The following is a 22,103-nucleotide window of genomic DNA, read 5'->3' as shown; positions in this document are numbered from 1 at the left end:
AATTGAGGGGCTTCTTATACACAGAAGTAAGCTGAGGAGAGAACAAAACTGCCCATACCTTGGCTCTGTAAACAGGCTTCCTTCAGTCATGAGGCTTAGCTTCCTACAGTCAGGAGACTTAGATTCCTCCAATGACAAGCCTTATGGAACTGATGTCAGCTGATGCTGAAGAAACCAACTGAAATACACTTTGTTGGAGGTGGAGCCTGTAGGCTCAGATGCAACAGGGACTCGTAATGTCCGAGTGTTCTAAACCCAGAGGCTGAATAAGTTAATATTTCTTAATATGGGGTTCGAAAGGGGGCGTCTTATACATGGGGGCGTCTTATACATGGAAGAATACGGGTATATCCCTTGTAAGAAGGCAACAAAAGAGAGCAAAACATCAAGTAGAGAAGGAAAGAGGCCAGGGGGCAATGAATGGGCAAGTGTCTGAGATGCAAGTGCTACTGAAAGTACTACAGATCCCAGCTCCCGAGAACGCAGAAAATGGGTGGGTAATGCATTTCCCTCCAGGTGATACTGGACTGCCCTTCCCATTGGCCCTGTTTGTGCTTGGTCAGTGGAAGTGGATTATGGAAGATGTAGTCCAACAACAGCTGGAGAGCCACAGTTTTTCTGCCTCTGGACTGGATGGCTAACGGTGCAATCTATAATGATGCCCCTTTAAGATCTAACCCCCAAACATGTACAATGGGTCTTAATCCCAGTTAAGTAGAGGATTCTCTTGTGAGATATGCTGAGCTATCCCTAGAATTTTTAGTGGCAGATAATTAGAATACAAAGCTCATGACTGGTATTGTGATATAGCACATAGTTGTCAGAGTAAGCCAGAGGTCAAATATGAATACTGCCAAACCTTTCTCTGCTTCAGAAGGCCTGGATCATTCTGAATAGGAAAAAAAGCATGGAAGTAAATAACATTCTATCTCCTGCTTCTTAATCTGTTTCTACCTCTCCGACAGATTGTCTTGGGTGGCAGTTGCCTGGATTTTCACTGTTCATATGTTTACACATTTGTCCTTTTTCTTTCATTGCACGCTGTTTTATACCATATATGTATAGGGAGGTAATCTTGGAGAACCCAGACACTGCTGTACATTTCTTTGTTTCTGTGGAACTGGTTACATCCTTGTAGCTACTAATGAAATGGGCCCCTTTTGTTACATTTCTGTTTAACTTATATTAAATTTCAAAGAAAAAAAATCAAGAAGCTTTAGTGTCTTCTCTGTTTAGATTGTAAGGTTAGATTTCATTCCACTTTGGGGACATCCTGGAATGCTGGATTTCCTGAGTCTGTTGGCAAGTCAGATCCTATGCAATATCAACCTCCACAGTTGCTCAGCTGTGGTGTATGCAGTCCATTTTCCCAAAATACGTTTCCCGCAGTTGGGTCGTTTGCTAAATTTTTCAAAAACGAGACCAAACAAAACACAAAAGCCCTGGAACAAAATGTCCCATCTATTTGCCTGGTCAAATTTATTTATTTATTTATTCAATTTATATGCCGCCCAAACTACCCAGAGGTCTATACAAATTCTATACATACACCTGTTCCCAGCTTGGAGTGAACCTTGTTGTCTCTTCCTGCAATGAAGAAGAGGAGTCCTTTGGGAGAGGGGGGAGAGGCAACCCTCTGACCATCAATATTATAAATATTGTTGAATATAAAGGCATTCAAAGCCAGATGTCTAAGCATTCTAAACACTGGATGGATGGATGTATGGACGGACGGACGGACGGACAGACGGACAGACAGACGGATTTGTCAATGTCATTTGCCCCCACCCCAACATCTGAATCTCTTTATGCACAAGTGCTTTACATTCCAATTATAAAGAAAGTCTTCATTAAAAAAAATGAACAGGAAAAATGATATCCTATCCCTGTTTGCACAACCTCTATGTTACTCTCAGAGAGAGGGTGGGGGCTGTGATTGTAGCTGGGCTGGGTGGTGCTTCTGTCCTCTCCATTGACTTGGGAGAATGAATGCCAGACTGCAGGTGTACCCTTATTAGGTCATATGTCTTATCCAATCCCACTCATCAGATGATGGTTGCAAGGGATAATCCTGAAATTCAGAGTTCTTGAGAATGAAGCGAAAATCTCCCACACCCCCTTTCTGTTGGGAAAAGAGAATGGGGTCATACCAGGATTCAAGTCTGAACTTTCCCTTTAAAATGTTCTCTTAAATAAAACAACTGTGTGTTAGAACATTTTAAACAATTGTCTTAAAAACAGTAAACCACTGTTTTGGAGGCGAGAGCACTCTTTCTTGTTCTGTTGCTAAAATCAAAAGGTACCAAATGAGAGGGTCTCGCTGGAGCAACTTCAAACAATGCTGATCGCCATAGCACTCAACTCTGCTCCCCTTAGAGAAGGCATAACAAATAGTAGGAAGATGAGTAAGAACATGAATAAGCCCTTCAAAGCCAAGGGAAAAGTTACCAGATGAAGTGAGATGAGCTTTACATCATCTGGATGGTAGCAAAAATAACTGGAAGGGGAGAAAACAGTGTAGGTTGCAAATATGGCATTCTCTCTCAGTTCAAAGCTGCAAAATTAAGCAAGTAACGAAGATGATTTGGTTTTGTTTTGTTTTTAAAGTGACATGATAGTCGTCTTAGTGTTGGGGTTCCCAGATTTGCTAGCCTTCAGCTCCCAGAATTCTTCACTATTGGTTATGGCAGGTGGGAATGCTGGAGGTTGATGCTTAAAACATCTGGAGGAATGAGTGGACTACGACAAGCTAGGTTTTAATTTTGTTAAGAGTACATTTGTATAGAAACAAGCTGGAACGTATTTGCTGAATTTTACAAAATCAAGCTGCTGCCCACATTTTCATGTGCCTTATTATTATGCGCTGTGCAGTCATTTTTCATTATGGCAATAAACATCTGAGGTTGGCCGAGACCATTCCTGGGTTTTGGACTTCCAGTGTCACCCCTATCTGTCACACCATCACTAAAGGGCCAATGAGAAAAAAGTCTATCTTGTTATGAAATTCTTCCTTCTTCTGGCCATTATCTGATGTTTGCCCTTATGTACAGCTTGACCTTTTGTCTAGTTGGCACTGAATGAACAGATTTTACAGGGAGTTCTGGAAACTGCCTTGCATCACGTGCTCAGACAGTTACTCTGGGTCATCTGCCCCAGTATTATTTTCTCTGGGTTGACTCCAGGCACGGTATCATTTAATAACTATTAACTGATGTCCCATTGAGGTCAGTGGGTCTCCTGTAAATATTACGAAAGCTGAAGGAAGCCTAGTTATAACTTGACCCTGATCAGGTCTGCAATGACATTGATCTTTGAGAGAGATGATTGAGGTGAACAGGACTTCAGAGGAATCCTGTGCTCAAATCCTGAAGATGAACCACTAAAAAAAATGTTAATATTCATACAGACAATGAGAGAACCTCCTGCTGTGACACTATAAAACCTATATCAGTTAAGAATTTCCCCCTATCTAAATGTGGGCTGTCTATAATATCTGTCTTTGGCTTGGGTGCAGTCATAATCCATAGTCTTCCATGTCACATGATATCTGATCTTTTTAGTTTGGGGTGGGCAACCTCAGAGGTTCAGAACTGGCATATGACCATCCCTGAATCTTAGAGGACACAACCTCAACCTCTTATAAATCTCCTTGCACCTTCCAATAGACAAAATGGTGTTGGTGGAGATTATAATAAATTTTAAAAATGGGGCTGTGGGGGGCCCACTCCACAGGTGTTGGGAGGCCCCAAAAACATAGTAGAATGGTCCCCCATGCATGCCTGCTAGAAGAAACAGGAGGACTTTTCAGCCTCCCCCCCCCAAAAGTGTTGTAGGTATGAGGGTAATGTTAGCGATGTAGGTGGACTTAGAGGGCTAGGTTTTTCCTTTTTCCTTTGATGTTTTTATTTTATGTCTACATTGTGTTGTGAGCCATCTGGAGCAGCAGTCCTTTTTGGGGCTGTGGACTGGCCGGCTGGGGGGAGCGAGCTCCATGCACGGGGGGGGCAGGGGCACCCCTGCGTGAGCACCATGCCTGCAGGGGCGTGTGACACCTGCAGGGGGCATGTCACACTTGCATGCATGCACATGAGTGTAACACCCCCCCCAAGCATGACACACCCACCACAAGCACAGCACACACCCCATGCAAACATGCAGGGGGGTGGAGATCCATATCCGTAGCCCTGTTCCAGCAAGCCCATGGACCGTCACTGGGCCGCAGACCGGGGGTTGACAACCCCTGACCTAGAGAAGTGGCGTGCCAGTAGATGGGTGGGCTGAGGAGACTATGTCAGGGCTCTCAGGGGCTCCATGCAGCTCACAGGGTGCATGTTGCCTATCCTGCTTTTGCTTGGACTGTGGGTCTCTCAGGTTGACCTTTCTGCACACAGAGCAGGTGCCGTACCACAGAGAGTTTGTGGGTATGGAACTGCAATTTCCAGAAGCATACCGTTCGTGTTGCCACTGATCATGCTGGCTGGGGCATTCTGGGAACTGGAGTATAAAGAAAGTCTTTCCCCCCATGTTTTGCTATTATTCCTCTCAAATGCATATCGTGTGGTAGCAGGGTATGGCGGTGCACACCCCAACCCTAAATGTGCTTACTTGGAAGTAAACATCACTCAGTTCATTAGGGCTCCACTCCCTAGTAAATAGGTTTCAGGAAAGCAAATTGTGAATTCAAGGGCCCCAGGTTCAGATCCCACCTTGGGCACATACTCATCAACGCCCCTTAGGAAAATGTTAGTTTTAGCCTATTGCCGCCTGCCTGTTAAATACAACACTGGTCTACTTTAATTGGCAGCTTCTGTAATTATGGCTCATGTACATAAGGGGTGGGCCGTATAGGGTTTTCTAAGTGTTTTTGAGCTGCAATGCCTATCATCCCTAGCCATCGTAGAGATGATAGGAATTCTTATTCATCAGCTGCTGGGACCCAAAGCCTACACTGTCCCTGGTCATCGAATGAAAGCATTGTGAGGCTTTCTTATGTTGAACCAAGCCTTCCCTTAATAGATTCCCTTCTACCCCACATTCCTGCAGACAGATGTGGGCTGATTGTGTCTGATCCTGCAATATGTGTTATGTAATCTCTCTGGGGCAGGGACTGATCTATGTTCTGTATAGCATCTTGCACGTCATAGGCTTAAAACAAACATTTGATAGTTGAATAAGACAATAATTCAAGTTACGTCTGGATCAAACACATCCTGTAGGAAGGGGTGTTGTTGTTAAAAGGCTAGGATGATCTTTGATCAAATGCTCCTTTACCCACATTGCAGAAGGGTATGCTATAAAAGGCATCAAAGTCATTCATGAAGTTCAAAGGCCATGTTTATGACTGTTGTCCCATTAGATAAAAGTAAAGATTTGATAAAGCAACTGCTTTGTTTCAGATTTCCAGATTTCTAAAGATTGCACAGAGATGCAAGCCTGAATGTTTTCCTCCAATCAACCAGCCTTCTGAATTATAAATATTGTAATATAGTATATATAAGAGAGAGGTTTATCCAGCTTCCTTTGAGAGTCAGTTATGGAAGCTGTCATTCTCTGCCACACAGAAAGAGATTGTGAATTCATTGAATGTGCTCCCTATCCATGCCTCCTCAGAAGTAAGCCTGAGAAAACCTTGTAATGTCTGCCTACTCATGCTCAGAATTGCCTTTCCAATTTCTATTACATACATTTGTCATGCCAGCACAGCCTGCTTTGTTCTGGCCTTCTATTTCTTAATTTTTTTAAATATGGACAAAAGCAGTGCTCAGGCTGAAAATCTCTTTCCTATGAAAAGCAGTGCCACATTTTCACCTCACCCAAGAGCTCATGTTGTCAGTCTTACTTCCTTATTTAGGGTCTGTCCACACAGGGGAATGTGGAGTGATCTGGTTCACACTTAAAAGATTCTTATCTTCAGAGTGGTCTATTTCATCTCTCATTTGATAAATCCTTCTGTTCACACTGATCAATGTTTTTTTTTTCTCTTGTGAGAAGGGGCTTGAGTCTTTGGGTTTGCCTGGTTTACTCATGAGGAGGTTTACCCAATTTGCTGTTTGATCTGTTCAACTGTTAGTAAATGAAACATTTGGTTCTTTCTCCAACTAATGTCTCAGAGTGAGTTATTGAGACTATAAGTGCCAGTTGATGAGAAAAAGGGGTGGTCTAATCTGGAGAATTTGCAGCTATTCTACTCTGTGAATACATGCACTTCTGCTCTGCAGGAATTTAACTAAAATTCAAAACTCTTTCCAACACATACATATTGCCTTCTTTTGAAAATCTAAGTTCCTATTTGGCCAGGGAAAAAGATAAATACAGAAAAGTGGCCAGCCCCATCAGAGAACTGGGGTTAAAATTTGGTCTATCCACTAGGTGAAGTCAACTGAAGCCAAATTAAAGCTAAATTAGTAGTATTAGTTGGTGGTTTAAATCAGTTGTTTTCTTCATTTTTTCCTGAACTATGGAGGATATCCTGAATAGCCACCATATCCTGAATAAAAGGCAAAATGGATTCTTAACATCGGCCAATAGGACTATAAACTGAGTGTATAAAGGACAGCTTGAAGAACCACAGTCACAGTGTTCTTTACAAAAATATAATGCCTATTTATCAGACAGTTACTTAGGTAACACTCTGAGTCAGAGAGCAGTTGCTGAAAGGGAGGGATTATGTAAGTGCCTTTTCTCCTATTTGGCAAGAGGCCTGGCTGATTTCTTGGTATATAAGTGGGTGGTTTTGGTCAGGCATTGCACGTGCCAAACTCTTTCCTGTTTCTTTCTCCCTGAGACACAACAGGAGAGACAGACAACCATGTGGCTGTTATTGCTCCTGGTCATTCTCGTGATCTCCAGTTTTGTTTATTTCTCTTTTATCCATGGCTCAGGGAAGAACCCCTTTAGCCAGCTGATTCTGCAGTCCTCCAAACCAATTGTCCTGGATCATGAAGCCCGCAAAAAGGTACTCAAAAGAGGTAAGTGAGCTCATGTTGATGAAACCAGCTGGGTTGTAGACGGAGCTGCCACAGACAAAATGAGTTTCTCCTGTGGTTTGGTCCTCACACTTAGCTTAATAAAGCCACAGCACTCTGTCATTGATGTACCTACAAAGAAAAAAAAATCTTACTGCTATTCACTGGAGGAAATAGATGATGCTATGTTAAATCTATAGTGGTATAAGTATGAGCCACAGAAATAACTGGGGAACTTGCTAATTCTGGCAGAAGCAACAGTACATCATTGTTGTAAGTCTCTTTGCTGCCCAATGATAGTTACTCCTTTTGGCTACAGCTGGCAATGCTGGTTGACAGATTCTAGGAGTTACTATATTCCCCAAAAGGGCTGGTTTGTACATATAGTTGTCTTCACCTCCCTGAATTTCTCAACTGATTCCCTATTGCTTTTCTTGCAAGCACCTTGAGGCAGGGACTTTTGTCTTTGATGCTGTCAAACACTATGCACCACACTGTTGACAGTGACAGCAACAACACAATGTTTTTCCAGAAGGGCAAAGAAAGTCTAATAAAGGTCCAGTTGTGAGCAGATGGAGCCTTTTCCACACATAACCACACATAACAGGGAAAAGCCCCACACCTGTATCGTTGCCATGCTTAAATGTTTTGATCTGATATCTTTGAGATGGTTCTTGACTTGCTTTCATTTGGATGCCTGTGTGGCACACACTCTCCACTTAAGAGTTGCCAATTAAACTAAATAAATGTGATGTGATTTTATAAAGAAGAAAAAAAGGTTCATAGACAACTATGACAGTAGCAATACAGATTTGTGATTTTTGACTTCAACTCCCAGAATTCCCCCAGGCAACAACTCTGGGAGATGTAGTCCAAAAACTCAAATCCATTTATCTCTAGATCTTAGTGTATAGATTCTGGACTACAGTTCTCAGAATCCCTGATTATGGCCCATGCTGGATCAGGGTTCTAGGAAGTGACATTTAAAACATCTAGAGCAGTGGTTCCCAACCTTGGGTAACCCAGGTGTTCTTGGACTGCAACTCCCAGAAACCCCGGCCAGCACAGCTGATGGTGAAGGCTTCTGGGAACTGCAGTCCAAGAACACCTGGGTTACCTAAGGTTGGGAACTAATCTAGAGTACCAAAGAAAGAGAAACACTGGTTTATGACACTGCAGCAAAGCTGGACTTTGTAATCAGTGCATTTGTATAGTAAAAGGCTAGAGAAGCTTTTGTTGATTTTTTTAAAACAATGCAAACAGTGTTCATTCCCTTTTGGGTCTTGTTCTGTTCACACGTGTTACCATTAGCTTGGTGTGTATTGTGTCTCAAAAGCTGGAAGTAGCCTGGGTTGCTCTGCAGTTTTTAAATCCATTGGCACTCCTTTCTGTCAATCCCATCCCGCAGGGGCCAGTGAGCAACACGTATGTTTGTTTGCTAAATTTGTTCCAAGGGTCACAGTCTGATTTATGGCTCTGTGAGCAGCAGGACATTTTCTCTGCTTGACTCTGAATGAACAGATTGTACAATGATCCTCGTTGGATCAGACAGTTTTTCTGGGTCGTTTGTATTAAGGTTTAAAAGACACACTAAAGAAAATGCATATCCTCCATTACTATAATGTTTTCCCTCCAGGTATGCAGTGTTTCCAAGCTCTGCTTGGGTGACTAGTTGTGATAAAAGCTGCCATCTAAGAACATCTGGAATCTGGAGGGTTGCAAGCTGCTCACCCTGATTTGGTTTTAGCCTATTTTATTTTATTTTTTAAATTTTTTATTAGATTTCTACCCCACCCATCTAGACCAAAGGTCTATTCTGGGTGGCCTAAATGTTATGTACTCTGATTAGCTTTGTTTAGGAGTAATTAACTGACATCTCACTGATTTCAGGCAGCTCCCTCTACTTATCTCAGTGACTGTTGCAAAGCAGAAAGTCTCTGGACTTGGAAACTGCATATATTATTCCTGTAAGACACAGTGCCTTTCAGAGTTTCACAGCAGACAGTTTTTCACCAGCTCTAGTTTCCACCATCAATTCATTTCTCATTTCTGCATGTGGCACCTGCTGAATTTTTACCTTTGATTTGGTTGTAAAAGGAACTGTGTGTCTTTCAAAAGGAGAGCCAAGCTGCGCTAAAATCAAAACTGTTGAGAAGATTCTTCCTTGCAAACGGTGACAGTAATTTGTTCTTTTTCAAACCTCTCTTCCTCTGCCCGGGGACAGTATTGCTGAACTGCAAACCTGAAGAGGTCCCTCATGATTATCTCTTCAGGCGGTAGCAGGCCAAAGAGTGGAGAAAAGCAAAGCTAGCAAAATTAGAGCAAAAAACCCCCCATGAGTGCCGTTTGAACAAAGAGACAATTCCCCACCAAACTTCTCTGGGCTAAGCCTTATGTCGTGTAGTTACCACTCTGTCTGTCTGTCTGTCACCTACCTACCTACCTACCTACCTACCTACCTACCTACCTACCTACCTACCTACCTACCTACCTACCTACCTACCTACCTACCTACCTACCTACCTACCTACCTACCTACCTACCCTTTCTTTCTTTCTTTCTTTCTTTCTTTCTTTCTTTCTTTCTTTCTTTCTTTCTTTCTTTCTTTCTTTCTTTCTTTCTTTCTTTCTTTCTTTCTTTCTTTCTTTCTTTCGTAGCAGATTAACCATGCAGTTCTTGGCATTTTAGGCTACAGTTTCCTGTGCCTGCTTGGAGTCCTTTCTAGGTTTGATATAGAATTGGATTTGTCCCACGTAACAGCTCCGATTAAGGTCTTTGGTTCTCCCCAGGTTTCTCCGCAGATAAAGTGCCACCCAACCTCGATGCAATTGTCATTGGAAGTGGCATGGGAGGTCTGACCGTGGCCGTGGTCATGGCAAAAGCTGGCAAACGGGTTCTGGTGTTGGAGCAGCACACCCAGGCTGGAGGTTGCTGTCACACTTTTCAGGAGAAGGGCTTTGAATTTGATGTCGGTAAGAGTTGACACTAATTTGGAATGCCTCACTGTTTGAAGAGGAGATCCCAGCCAGCTACATTCATTCAGAGCAGTTTTTGGGGTTGCTACAGTTGGGTTGGAATTTTGTCATCTACCAGGTTTTATGCTTTCTGAATCTTTGGACAAATGGCATATCCAAATAACTCATGTGAAGGCAAATTTTCAGAGAAATGTGTTTAGAAATGCAGTTTGAGAGAAAATATGTTTAATAGTTAAAGTGTAGGGATGTGTCAGAATATACTTTTTCTCAGGCTTCCCCCCCCCTTTTTTTTTCACTCCCCACCTATCCATCTAGAAAAGAGGCTACTTCGCAACATATTCTCTGATTATTCTCTGTCATTGTGACCTGGAAGAACACTAGGTTGGGGTCAGTGGAGAGCTGGATAGCTCAATGGTTTAGGTTTCTGGCTGTGGAGCCAGAGGTTGGGAGTTCGATTCCCCACTGTGCCTTCTTGACAGGGGCTGGACTTGATGATCCATAGAGTCACTTTGAGCTTTGCAGTTATAAGATTATAGATTATATATTGTGGAAGATCACAGATGGCCACTTTGCCAACTTGCCCAGATGTCTCTGCTGTTTCTGCTGAATCCAATGGCAACAAAACCCAATGAATATTGAATCCCAACCTTTTTTTTACAAAACTGTGCTTCGTCAGAATGAGCCTGCCCCATTACAAAAGTTCTGGAACCTGCTGGTAGTAGGACCAAAAGCTTTTGAGCAGAGCTGTCCATTTGCTTTGTCCTCAAAGCTGATTTGTTAAAACCCCGGTTCTTGCCATCCAAAGTTTGAAGACATGGTGGGCATTGCTCAGTTTTTTTTTCAGAACAAATGAAGAGAAACATGGTCATCTTTTGTATTGGTCAAATTCAATAGGTACAGCTATTGCTAACATAGAAAGGGAGGGCCATGTTCTGCTTGTCTGCCAGGAAGCTGTTCAAGCTTAAGAGCTTTTAAACCAGTGATTCCCAACTTTGGGTCCCCAAATGTTCTTGGACTAAAACTCCCAGAAGCCTTCACCACTAGCTGTGCTGGCCAGGAATTCTGGGAGTTGTATGTACCCCAAGAACATCTGGGGACCCAATATAGGAAACCACCGCTCTAAACCCTAACATGACAGACTTTCCCAGCCAGCTATTAAAACGTTAAATACTTAGAGCACTGGATCTTGGTGAGTCAAATTGTCAGTTTCTGTTTCTTCCTATATTCATCTTTTTATATTCTCAAATTCTTTCCAATCAGAATATGAGAAAATGTGCCAATGTTGGTACAGAGTACAGTGAAGTCTGATGGAATTGGCAGATGATACGGATGATATAATCACCCCTGCTATCACTGAGTTAAAGCTATAATACACATGGCCTGAAGCATCTTATGCGTAAGGACATGAAGTTTTGGCAGTTGTAGAAAGAGGCCACACCCTAGAAGGCTAGAGTTAATGTAGTCAACTTCTTGCGCCAACTCCAAAATGGTCCTTACTTCTTTCTTACTGTTGTTCGTCATACTTGTTAGGTATCCATTATATTGGGGAAATGCACAAGGGTGGCATTATGTGAATGATCGTAGACCAGCTCACTGATGGGCACCTTGACTGGGTTCGGCTGGAGGATCCCTATGATATTATATCCCTTGGGGAGAAGGAATACAAACTCTACTCCGAGAAAGCCTTTGTGGAGGAGTTGGAGAAGCAGTTCCCAGAGGAGAAGAAGGCCATCAGAGAGTACATGAGACTGTCTTCGGTGAGAGAGAATGCTGGATAGTTATTTTGAAAGGCAGAACTCAACTGCATACTCTTTGTGGAGGGCACACACATACACGCAGATTGTTTAGTTGCTCATGCAAATGGAGTTGCTCACACAAATAGAGACTCACGCAAATGAATGAGAATAGCATGTGCCATGAACTGGATCCCACACACAGAGTTGACAGAGACCTGATTCTTCATGATCGTTAGTTTTATTGGCAGTTACAGTAACAAAGTGCCCCTTAATGTTGGTAATGTCATTTTCCTTGGACCTACTTAATGCAATGAATTTGAATCTACAGTGCTTAGCTTTCTGAGAGAACTAGAGATGCCTCACAAACAGATTTACAGGCAGTCTCAGTTCAGTTGAGCGTGCAGCCATTTTTTTTTGACCAAGCTTTCTCATTCTCTCACTTGCAGATTACATTGAAGCACATGCCTTTGCTTGTTTTCCTGAAAATGATTCCCATGTGGCTTTCAAAATTCCTCGTCCGATCGGGCCTTGTTCACTGGGTCTCACCTATTTTCAGGTTGACTTCTACCAGCCAAACCAAAATTGTAGAGCAGCTGACCACCAACAAGGATCTGCAAGCCGTCTTAAGTTATTTCTTCTATGGTGAGGAAAAGGTTGTGGGGGGCGGGGGCGGAGGGAGGAAGCAACTTTGTCTGCTCTCCTTGTTTCCACAACAAGCCAGGTTTCACCAGCATTCCTGTTGTTTTCTGTCTCTCATTGAACCACAGAACCTCCATGAAGGGATTTACCTCAATTCATCATTAAGGGAAGTGAAATATCTTCACAGGGGTCATAGCTCAGTTCAGTGCTAGATCATATTCTTCATATTCAGAAGGTCCTAAATTCTATTTGTGATCCCTGTAAGAGGACTAGGAAAAACTTTTGCCCTGATGCTGGAGAAGCACAGGTAGTTAAGAATACGGGACAAGAAGCATGACTAAGCCTATTATTCACACCTGAGTTCTAACCAGCCGGTTAGTGATAAATTACATTTTTTCAGCAAAACCCAAAATATCAGGAGCTGCAACAAAATGTTGCAGTGTGAAATACTGGTGGTTTCCAGGCATTTCATTTCCCTTTAGTTTTCTGTAACAACTACCCTCCAAAGGTATTTATCCATGGCTGTAAGCTCACCACACGATTAGGTACACTCTAATAACGTAATTACCTCAAATTCCTACATCCCCAACTGCATCACCTTCACTGTCTTTCTCTAATAGGATTCTGCTAGCTAGACGATGGATGAAATAAATTCTGCCCAGAAACCTATGCTTAGGATGGAACCTAGGTAATTGGAGAAACAGTTGACCTGTCGTGACCTCTACTGTCTATAAACTGAATGACCTAATTTTTAGAGCTGCTGTTAAACCGGAGAGATTAACAGACTGAAGCCCCTAATCCTGGTGTTTCTCTTCGTTCACATTGCCAGGATCTATAGACAATAAATACAATAAATAAATGTATTTAAATAAATAAATAAAAACAGAAACAATATGGTGATCAACCAATTTAATTCAATGTGAGCTCTTGTGGGTTATAATCCACTTGTTCAGACACAATTACAGTAAATAGAGCCAATTATGCACTTTACCAGGAGTGGGCAGCTCATGGCCTTCCAATTATTGTTGGGCTATAACTCCCACCCTTCATCTTCAGCTGATGGGAGCAATCTAACTGATGAGCTCCTATTATGTTATTGTGTCAACCATCAGGACCAATCTTTCTGCCTTTCCATCCCTTGCCCTTCTCCTCCCTGCTGACACATTCCCAGGAGTTCCTCCCAAAGATTCCAGTTTCCTCATGACAAGCCTGCTGGTCCGTCATTATCAACATGGCTCATGGTACCCGAAAGGGGGCCCCAGTGAGATCCCTTTCCAAATGATCCCCATCATCGAGCGATCTGGAGGTGCTGTGCTCATGAGGGCCCATGTGAATGAGATCTTGGTCTCGGAGAGCGGTGCTGCTATAGGTGAGTCCCTGAAAGGATTTGGAAATGGCTTCTTTCTAGGGATGGGGGAAACCTGAACGTTTTGCTTTCCCCCAAATTCAGATTTTTTTAAAAAAAATTCAAATTCTTTCCTTTCTGCATATGGGGGGAAAATCATGAAATTCTTCACATAGAAAGGAAAACAAAATTCTTCTCCATTACCAATGGCAAATCCAACTGGTGTAATTATTTGCAGCATGAAGAGGAGGATTGTGTTGCCTTATCTGGATTCTAGTCAGAAAAACTATATTATCTAGCAGTAACATGGTTCAACCATGTTATCCAGCTATAACATGACTGAATATATTCAAAGCTAGATGTTCAAGAATTAAGCATTCAAGCCTCTGGGCCTGGATAGGTGAATCTATTAGTTACAGTTTCTCCCATATTTCAATCTCAAGACATTTCTACCCCAGATACAATGGAAGTACCAATTTTTGGAAAGTTTATGTAAAAAATAAACTGAAACAAACGTTCCCTCATCCTTCCTCCTCTTACATTGGACAGTTCTCCTAGCATTAGAAAATGGCCACACTTGTGGAGTTCCCTGTGTATTTTTGACAAGTATGTGTAAACTGGAGCCCATGAACAAGATATAAAGAATTAGCAATTTGCGGCAGAAGAGAAGGAAAATCCTTGAGAAGAAAAGTTAGGAAGGCCACAGTATTTAAGACAAAGGCTACTCAATTCAGGATACCAGTTGGATTCCCAGCTAAAAGGAAGGTTGGGTTAGAAGCCAATTAGTGAACACAGAAGAAACTTATACTGTATCACTTTCCAGACCTTATCAAATGGTTGGCTGATTGTTACATTCCTTCCATGATCAATGGAGTCCTGAGTACAGTAATGGTCTCATAGCAACCTAGATAAAACATACCAAATCAGTATGCAACATTCTCCTTAACAGTAATTTTTTCTAGGGGTGAGCGTAGAGAAGAAACATGGTGGCGATGTAAAAATTTATGCTCCTGTGGTGATCTCAGATGCTGGCCTGTTCAATACCTTTGGGAAGTTGCTGCCTCCTCAGATCAGAAGCAAACCAGGTAAATCAAACACTGTTAGTCTGTCCCAGTGAAGTCCACCAGCCCTTAAGTCACATGGACCCAAAAAGTTTCTGGGAAGCCTCTAGTGTAGTTCTGCTTCCAAAGTGAACCAGGAGTGGATCTATTCAATATGAAGAAGGAAGATAACCTAAACTCTACCACTGCCACCCCTTCCAGGCATGCTTCTGCCTACTTTGCCATTTCTTCACAAAAGCTGATGGAGTTCTCAACTAGGCATAGAACTTTGTGGTCCCTGCCCACTATGACTACCAACGTTAATCAGGAATTAGCCCCCAAATTTTAGTAGCTTTAGCCAAAAAAATCCAGGAGCTCAGAAGCGTTTCAGTATACACACATGTGCCTTGGCAATTTTCTTTCTGCAGCAACAGCCATTAAACATGAACAACAAGGAAATGGGTGGAAGAGACTAAGCTCTTTTGAAACTACAAGGCATGAGGGGACTGGTAGTCTTTCTGCCCATTAGGCTGTGTGGAGGATACCTTTCAAAAACTAATAGCTCTGATGCCTTCCCCCAGATTAGATTATTGCAATACATTTTATGCAGGATTGCACTTGAAGATTGTGTTGAGACTGCAGCTGGTGTAAAATACAGCAACTAGAATGCTTTTCAGTATTTGTTAGTTAGATATTGCACCAGTCTTGTTTTGATTTGTTTCAGCACCTAATTCAAGGGGTTTGTCATTACTTGTAAAGCCCCAAATCGTCTGGCATCAGGACCACCCCTTCACATGTGACCCTGTTCATGGCATTAATTCATTAGTGGAAGTCTTGTTCTGCTTTCCTCTTCAGCAAAGGAAGATGCAGTTTGGGGTAACTCACAAAAGGGCCTGCTTAGTGGCAGCACCCTGTAGAATTCTCCCTCGAGAGGTTTAACCAGTCCTCTCTTTTGTGTGTGTGTGGTTTTTAGGTAGGTAGTCAAGACCAGCTATTTTGGCAGACTTTTAGTGATTTTTTTAAAAATTAAGTTACATTATTGTTTTTATCACCCTTGTTTTAGCAGACTATTTTATTTTTGCTTGTAACTCAATTTTGACGTTTTTGTTGCCAACTGTGTTAGAAGCTCTAACAAGGGACTGAAAAGTGGTAGTGTTGCATGGCAGTTAGAGTGCTAGACTAGGACATATGAGACCTGGATTCAAATTCCTGCTCAGCTGTGAAGCTTACATGATAAACGTTCAGTCCGGCCTCCATCACAGGGTTGTTGGGTGGGTTCAGTAGTGAAGAAGGGAGCCCTGTGTGCTGCCTTGATCTCATTGGAAGGAAAGTGGAATGTAAATGTGATTTTAGAAACAAAAATAAATGATGTGAGGACTAGCATATCCTGTTTGCATCAAAGCAGAGAGCATATGGGTAAGTGGTTGGGAGAGGAGTTTGTGACTTTGTTATTCGGTGGATTTGTGAACCTTTTTGCTCATCCTCTTCTGTAATTTATGCAGCGATCCAGTCTCAACTTAACTTGGTCAATCACAGCATGGGTTCATTCTTAGTCTTTGTGGGCCTTCGAGGGACCAAAGAAGAGCTTGGCATCAAGTCGTGCAACTACTGGCTTTACCCACATAATGATCTGAACAGCATGTAAGTAGGGTCTTCCCCAAAACCTAGTTCTAAAACATGTATTTCTTCAGTACACATAAAAGTGAGGAAGTGCAACTTTGGTCTAAATACAAGTTGAGGAATCCCACTACTTCACAGGTCTTGAACAAAAGCATCACACCCTTGCAGAAATGGCAAAGTTTAACAGTGGTATGCATTTGATAATTAGGTGTTTAGGGGGAAATGGAGAATAGCTTGAAGCGAATGAAAACAGAAGAACAGAAACTGGAAGGAGGCCTTCTATCCCTCTACAGATTCCATTAAATCTAGATGCCACTAAACCTTTGGGATAAGGATGGGGTACTATTTTTCTGCTGAGGTCCACATTCCCTCAGGGATGTGTCAAAGGTCATATGCTGACAACTGGAGACCCTCTGTGCTGGCAGTGAGCAGAGACTGGGCCAAAAATCAGGAGGTGATGTAAGCAGGGTTTGAAACTAGGTCAAGGTCTCTGTTCAGCCATTGGAAGGCAGGCTGCCTGCCACTGCTTTAGAACCTATCCTTATGGCCTTGCCGGGAAGAGTTCTTCAGAACTGGGACCAACTCAAGGGCAAAGCGAGAGGTGAAAAATTTCATGTATCTTTGCCGTGGTTTTGGGGTAGTGAATCTGTGCCTAATGTACATTAAACTTTGTACACTCAGTGGCTAACCACATGGAACAGTTACTACATGTTTTGCCTTATACAACTGGTTCTATAAGACCTACAGGCATTTGGGAGGGAGGGAGGCAGACAGGAAGGGATTCCTATCTTCTCATCTCACTAAGTAGAGAGAAAATTCTGCAGCCAGACCTGGGCAAAATGCGGCCCTCCAGATGTTGCTGAACTGCAACTCCCAGCAATCCTAGCCCACACAGCCAATAGTGAGGAGTGTTGGGATTTGCAGTTCAGCAACATCTGGAGGGCCGCATTTTGCCCAGGTCTGATTTTGTTTGTGAAGTGTCTTTAAATCCTGGGCACCCACCTTCACCCATTCCCAGCTGGCACCAAGGCTCCCTGGTTCAATACAAAGAGGTTTGTACATGCATTGCACTTCTGAGCACCAAAAAGGCAGGAATGGGGTGAATGGACAGCCAGGTACTTACATGTGCTCCCATCATACCATTTGCAACAAATCAGAAAGTAGGGTGCCATTGTCACAATTTGTAAGTACTTTGTTGCACGAATCCTAGCAGCAAGGGTGCACATACGGGGGGGGGGTGTTCTCGCGCGTGGTGTGGGCAAGGGCTTTTTACAAGCTGCAGTAGTAGCACAGAGTCCAGAAAAGCTCGGTCTCAGTCATAAGTATTGTGAGAAGTGAGTGGCTTTGGTGACACAGAACTGCAAGAGGAACATTGGCAGAAGCTACTGATGGGTTTAGCGCTGATCTATTTAAATACCCCATGTTCCATGATAGCTGCCACCTTTTTCACAGGAAATTCACATTTCTCTTTTCTTTGTGTGCAGAACCACAAAATACATGGATCTGCCCAAAGAGAAGGTGAGCACACACCTCCCTATGGTGTACATCACATTCCCCTCAGCCAAGGATCCCACCTATGAAGAACGGTATCCAGGTATCTTTTTTTTTCAACATTTGGAGAGGAAGGGTTTGGAAAAAAGAATCTCCACACTGTTATGTCTGGCATTTAAAATAAATAAACGGCATCATCTATGTGCCAATTCAGAAGAGAAAGGCTTGATAGGTCCCTGTTGCAAGAGGATCATAAACTAAAAAAATAAACCCAGGGAATTGGCAAAAGAAGGAGAAGGAAACAGATAAGCAAACAAAGGATGTTTAACTATTTCATCCTAAGCTAGCAGGCATCCTTCAGTCTCAGAAGACTATGGTAATGTGCTCTGAATTGAGGTCTTGGAACAGTATCTAGTGTGGCTGAGGAGGCCAATTCAAGAGTGGTAATCCCTTCCTAAACTATACATTGGCTTAATTATAACAGCAATTCTCAAGGATTTTGTTGAGTCATTAGCAAACTGACTTCATTAGCACTTCCTAGGATAACATGTGGCTCAGAGAAGCAAAGCAATGTTCAATTCTTTGCACGTCTCAGAATTAGTCAATATAGTTGTTGGCACAAAATATCCAGACAAATGGATTTAATGATGCATATTATACGTTGAAAAATATGCCACACCATGCAGTTTCTGTTAATAGATGAAGAAAAATATGTAATTTGTTCAGTGATACAAAAACACACATTTTGTGAAAATGTTTGGTCATAGTGACAATTTCTTTATTTGTGTGTTTTATTTAAATCCAGTTGATGAGGAAATGGAAGGAAATATCTAAAAGTGAAAAACAGACAGGACTGACATCGATGGGAAATAGATCCAGCCACTCCTACTTGTAACAGGATATTGTGATGACAAGAAATGTATTGCTATATTTTATGAATCCTCGATTTACCTGCAGGTCACTCTTGCATGGCTCTTATCAGCATGGCTCACTTCAAGTGGTTTGAGGAATGGTCTGAAGGCCGTGCGAGGAACAGAGGGGCTGACTATGACGCCTTCAAGATGGAGATTGCCCAGCAGCTGCTAGACATGGCTCTGGCAAAGTTCCCCCAGCTGAGTGACAAGGTAAAGGTCTCCACAAATGCCCTTTTCGAAGAAGTTGGGCACAAATTGCTACACTTCTTTACCCTTTTTCTGGGTGGTGAAGAGTGTTTCAATGATTGTCTCCAGGAGAAAGTCCACTGTTCCTTAGGGGTGCAGGGACCTTGTGAAGGCTCCATTTGCTCTCAGGTAAGAGGGAGATGAACCATTTCCCTTCGTAGGACACAGGCAGGGTATCTCAGGAAACTGTTTTTCAGAAAACTGTTTCCCAAAATGAGCAAATGAGTGGATGCTTCCAGGAAGCCTGCAAGTAAGCCATGAACAAAAGAGGCCCCTCTTGCAGTTTCTGTCCAGCACCTGCTATTCAAAAGCATCTGATTTATCTTTAGAAATTGTCCTGAAGAACACATTTTGTCTTATCTGGAAAAAAACTAGTTTCATTATTGCCTGCTTTTTATATCTTCCTGGTACTTCTAGATAGAATTTATGGAAGCTGCTTCCCCTCTCAGCAACCAGTACTATCTAGCTGCCCCTGTGGGTGAAATGTATGGAGCTGAGCATGATCTCTGCCGCTTTGATCCACTGGTTATGGCTGCCATGAGACCCAAGACTCCCATTCAGAATCTCTACTTAACAGGTCAGTGCCTTTTTCATCTCCTACATGCTTTAAACAGATAAAGGGGAACACAGCCTGGAAATAACTATTGAAAACTAGCAAGTTACTTCTAATTACCATATTTTTCCATGTATAAGACGCCCCCCCTTAATTTTCTAACCCAAAATTAAGAAATCTAAGTGGGTTTTAGCAAGTGTAGGGAGGAAGGGATCAAAGCAATGCAGGATCACTTTGATCCCTGCTTTCTCCCTTCATGCCAAACCCCACGGGGCTTAGCAAAAGGAGGAGGAAAGGGATCATAGCAATCCTGCCACTGCACAATTGTTTTGATCCCTTTTCCCTTTATGCAGCCACGGGATTGCATTGATAATTTTGCCCTTCCTTTTGCTAAGCCCCATGGGATTTAGTAAGCAGAGGGGAAAGCAGAGATCAAAGCCATTCTGCAGCGCTTTGATCCCTGCTTTCCTTTTGCTAAGGCTTAGCAAGTGGAGAGGAAAGCAGGGATCAAAGCCCTGCAGGATCACTTTGATCCCTGCTTTCCCCTCCACTTGTGTTTGTTCTCTTCTCACCTTACTTCCGTGTATAAGACAACCCTCAATGTTTAGTCTAAAGATTTTAGACAAAAGTATAGTCTTATACATGGAAAAATATGGTATTTTCTTTCAGTAAGTATGTGCTAGAGATAGTATGGATCAGTGGGTATGCAGTATTTAACTGTCAAGTCAGAAGTCTGAATCCCTGATGGGTTTGCTAAGAAAGGACCGGATCACTTGGAGAATACATGACTAATGGGAGTACATGCCTCACCATTTGTGGAGCCTTAGGCAATCTGCACAGTTTCAAAAAGAGAGTAAACCATTTCTGAGAAACTTTTGAGGGTGGCCATAAGCTGGAAATTATGGCACATAATTACAGTTACAGCCTCCTTTGGGCGATCAAATTGTTAACTAAATTAACCATGAAAATCAGGTTTCAGAATACTGTGAAGAGCCTCTATATTCAAGTGCCTCCAAGTTGTCACTTTCACCTCAGGAGAACACTGGTGGAGGGGCAGAGCTAATACGCTGTTTTCCCCTTGTCTTTAGTTAACTTTTAGACAAAATGCCTGAATAGGGCTACAGTTACATTATAACTGTAATGTGTAGGTGGCTGCTTGTTTTATGGTGTAACTGTAATGGTGTTCATTACTTTTTTCAGTAACGTCACAGTCCAAGCATGGCCTTCTGTTGTGGCTCTTGCTCTTTTGTGTGTATTGACAGGGGAAAGAAAAGGAGGAGGAAGGGAGTCCATTTTGTTTCATTCAGTTGTTTATTTGGGTTTTTTTGTGTGTGGTGTTTTTTTTGTAAATTGGCAAGAAGGAATTTTTACTTCCTTTTGAGAATACGGAAAGCAAAGAGTTACTTTTCTATAATTATAATTTTAATGATGACTATTTCCCCCCAAACAATAATGGGGACAATTAATCACTTTTTAAATATAGTTTTGGGGATGAACTGGTAAAGAGTCTGTGTTCAGGTTCCTGCCTCACATGAGTTAATATTTCATTGTGAACTGCCCAGGAGTCAAGGAACTTTAGACTTCAAAATGCCTCAGTAAAGTGAGACTAGCATCTGTGTGAATACACCCTGCAACTTTCCCTGAGGTATATTTTTTCATCTCCGCAATCTAGGACAAGATATCGTCACATGTGGCCTTGCAGGTGCTCTAAATGGAGGATTGCTTTGTGCCTCAGCTGTGCTTGGACGCAACGTTTACATAGACATTGTGAAATTGAAGAGGAAACTGAACAAATTGAACCACAAGAAAGATACTTAATTTATTTCAGCTGGAACTACACTCACAAAAACTGAGCTATTACAGCTTGGTCCTAGGAGCACAAGGCCTATCTAGTCCAGGGTCTTATTTCTCCCAGTGGATAACTGGATGCCTCTGGGAAGCCCATCAACAGGCCTTGAGGAAACAACTGTGTTTCATTTGGTAATGGAAAGCATTCTGCCTCTATATTGCGGAGGTAATATATGGGCATATTGATTAGTAGCCATTATGCTCCATGAATTTGTCTTATTTCCTTTGAAAACCGTGTGTTGCCATCTTAGTACTGTATTGGCAAATTCTAGAGCTTAACCATGTGTCTCATGGAGAAATAAACACTTCATTTCCTATACAGTGTTTCTTGTTCTTTTCTTTTGGGAATAGGTAGAGGGGCCATTTTGTTTTATTTTATACATTTTAAGAAAAGGAAATAGATTACATAATTCATAGCATGAGATGGAGAAGCTGAATCCTCTCTGCCAAAGTTAGACCAGGAACAGATTGTGGTGCTGATCATGAACTGTTAATATTGAATTATTTAAAAAACCTCATGAATGTAGAATATTGTGCTTCTGTATCCAGAATTCAAAACACCAGGAGATGGCCTGGTAGTGCTGCACAATATCATTCCCACATTGGCAGCAGGAAAAAAAAGATGCCAGGCTTTACATAAAAAAGGTCAGCCTGAATGTTGACAATACCAATGGCAGCAGTCAAGATGGTTAAAATATACCCTCTTATACTCACTACCATTTACAAAGTGA

At 42.2% G+C, this 22,103-nt stretch overlaps 1 protein-coding gene across 1 annotated transcript; it reads left to right on the top strand.

Moving 5' to 3' along the window:
* Window positions 1-6,162: 6,162 nt before the first annotated feature.
* Window positions 6,163-21,689, top strand: LOC110079149 (all-trans-retinol 13,14-reductase). Its single transcript, XM_020793986.3, is given in 11 exon segments — window positions 6,163-6,968; window positions 9,755-9,937; window positions 11,471-11,697; window positions 12,123-12,318; window positions 13,487-13,684; window positions 14,623-14,745; window positions 16,203-16,341; window positions 17,805-17,914; window positions 18,769-18,935; window positions 19,389-19,548; window positions 21,197-21,689. Coding segments are annotated over 11 exon segments (1,809 nt in total). The 5' UTR covers window positions 6,163-6,808; the 3' UTR covers window positions 21,343-21,689.
* The last annotated feature ends 414 nt before the right edge of the window (window positions 21,690-22,103 follow it).

This window comes from Pogona vitticeps, chromosome 6, assembly GCF_051106095.1.
Source record: "Pogona vitticeps strain Pit_001003342236 chromosome 6, PviZW2.1, whole genome shotgun sequence".
In the NCBI taxonomy this organism is placed as follows: Eukaryota; Metazoa; Chordata; class Lepidosauria; order Squamata; family Agamidae; genus Pogona; species Pogona vitticeps.
This window is presented reverse-complemented; position numbering and strand designations above follow the sequence as displayed.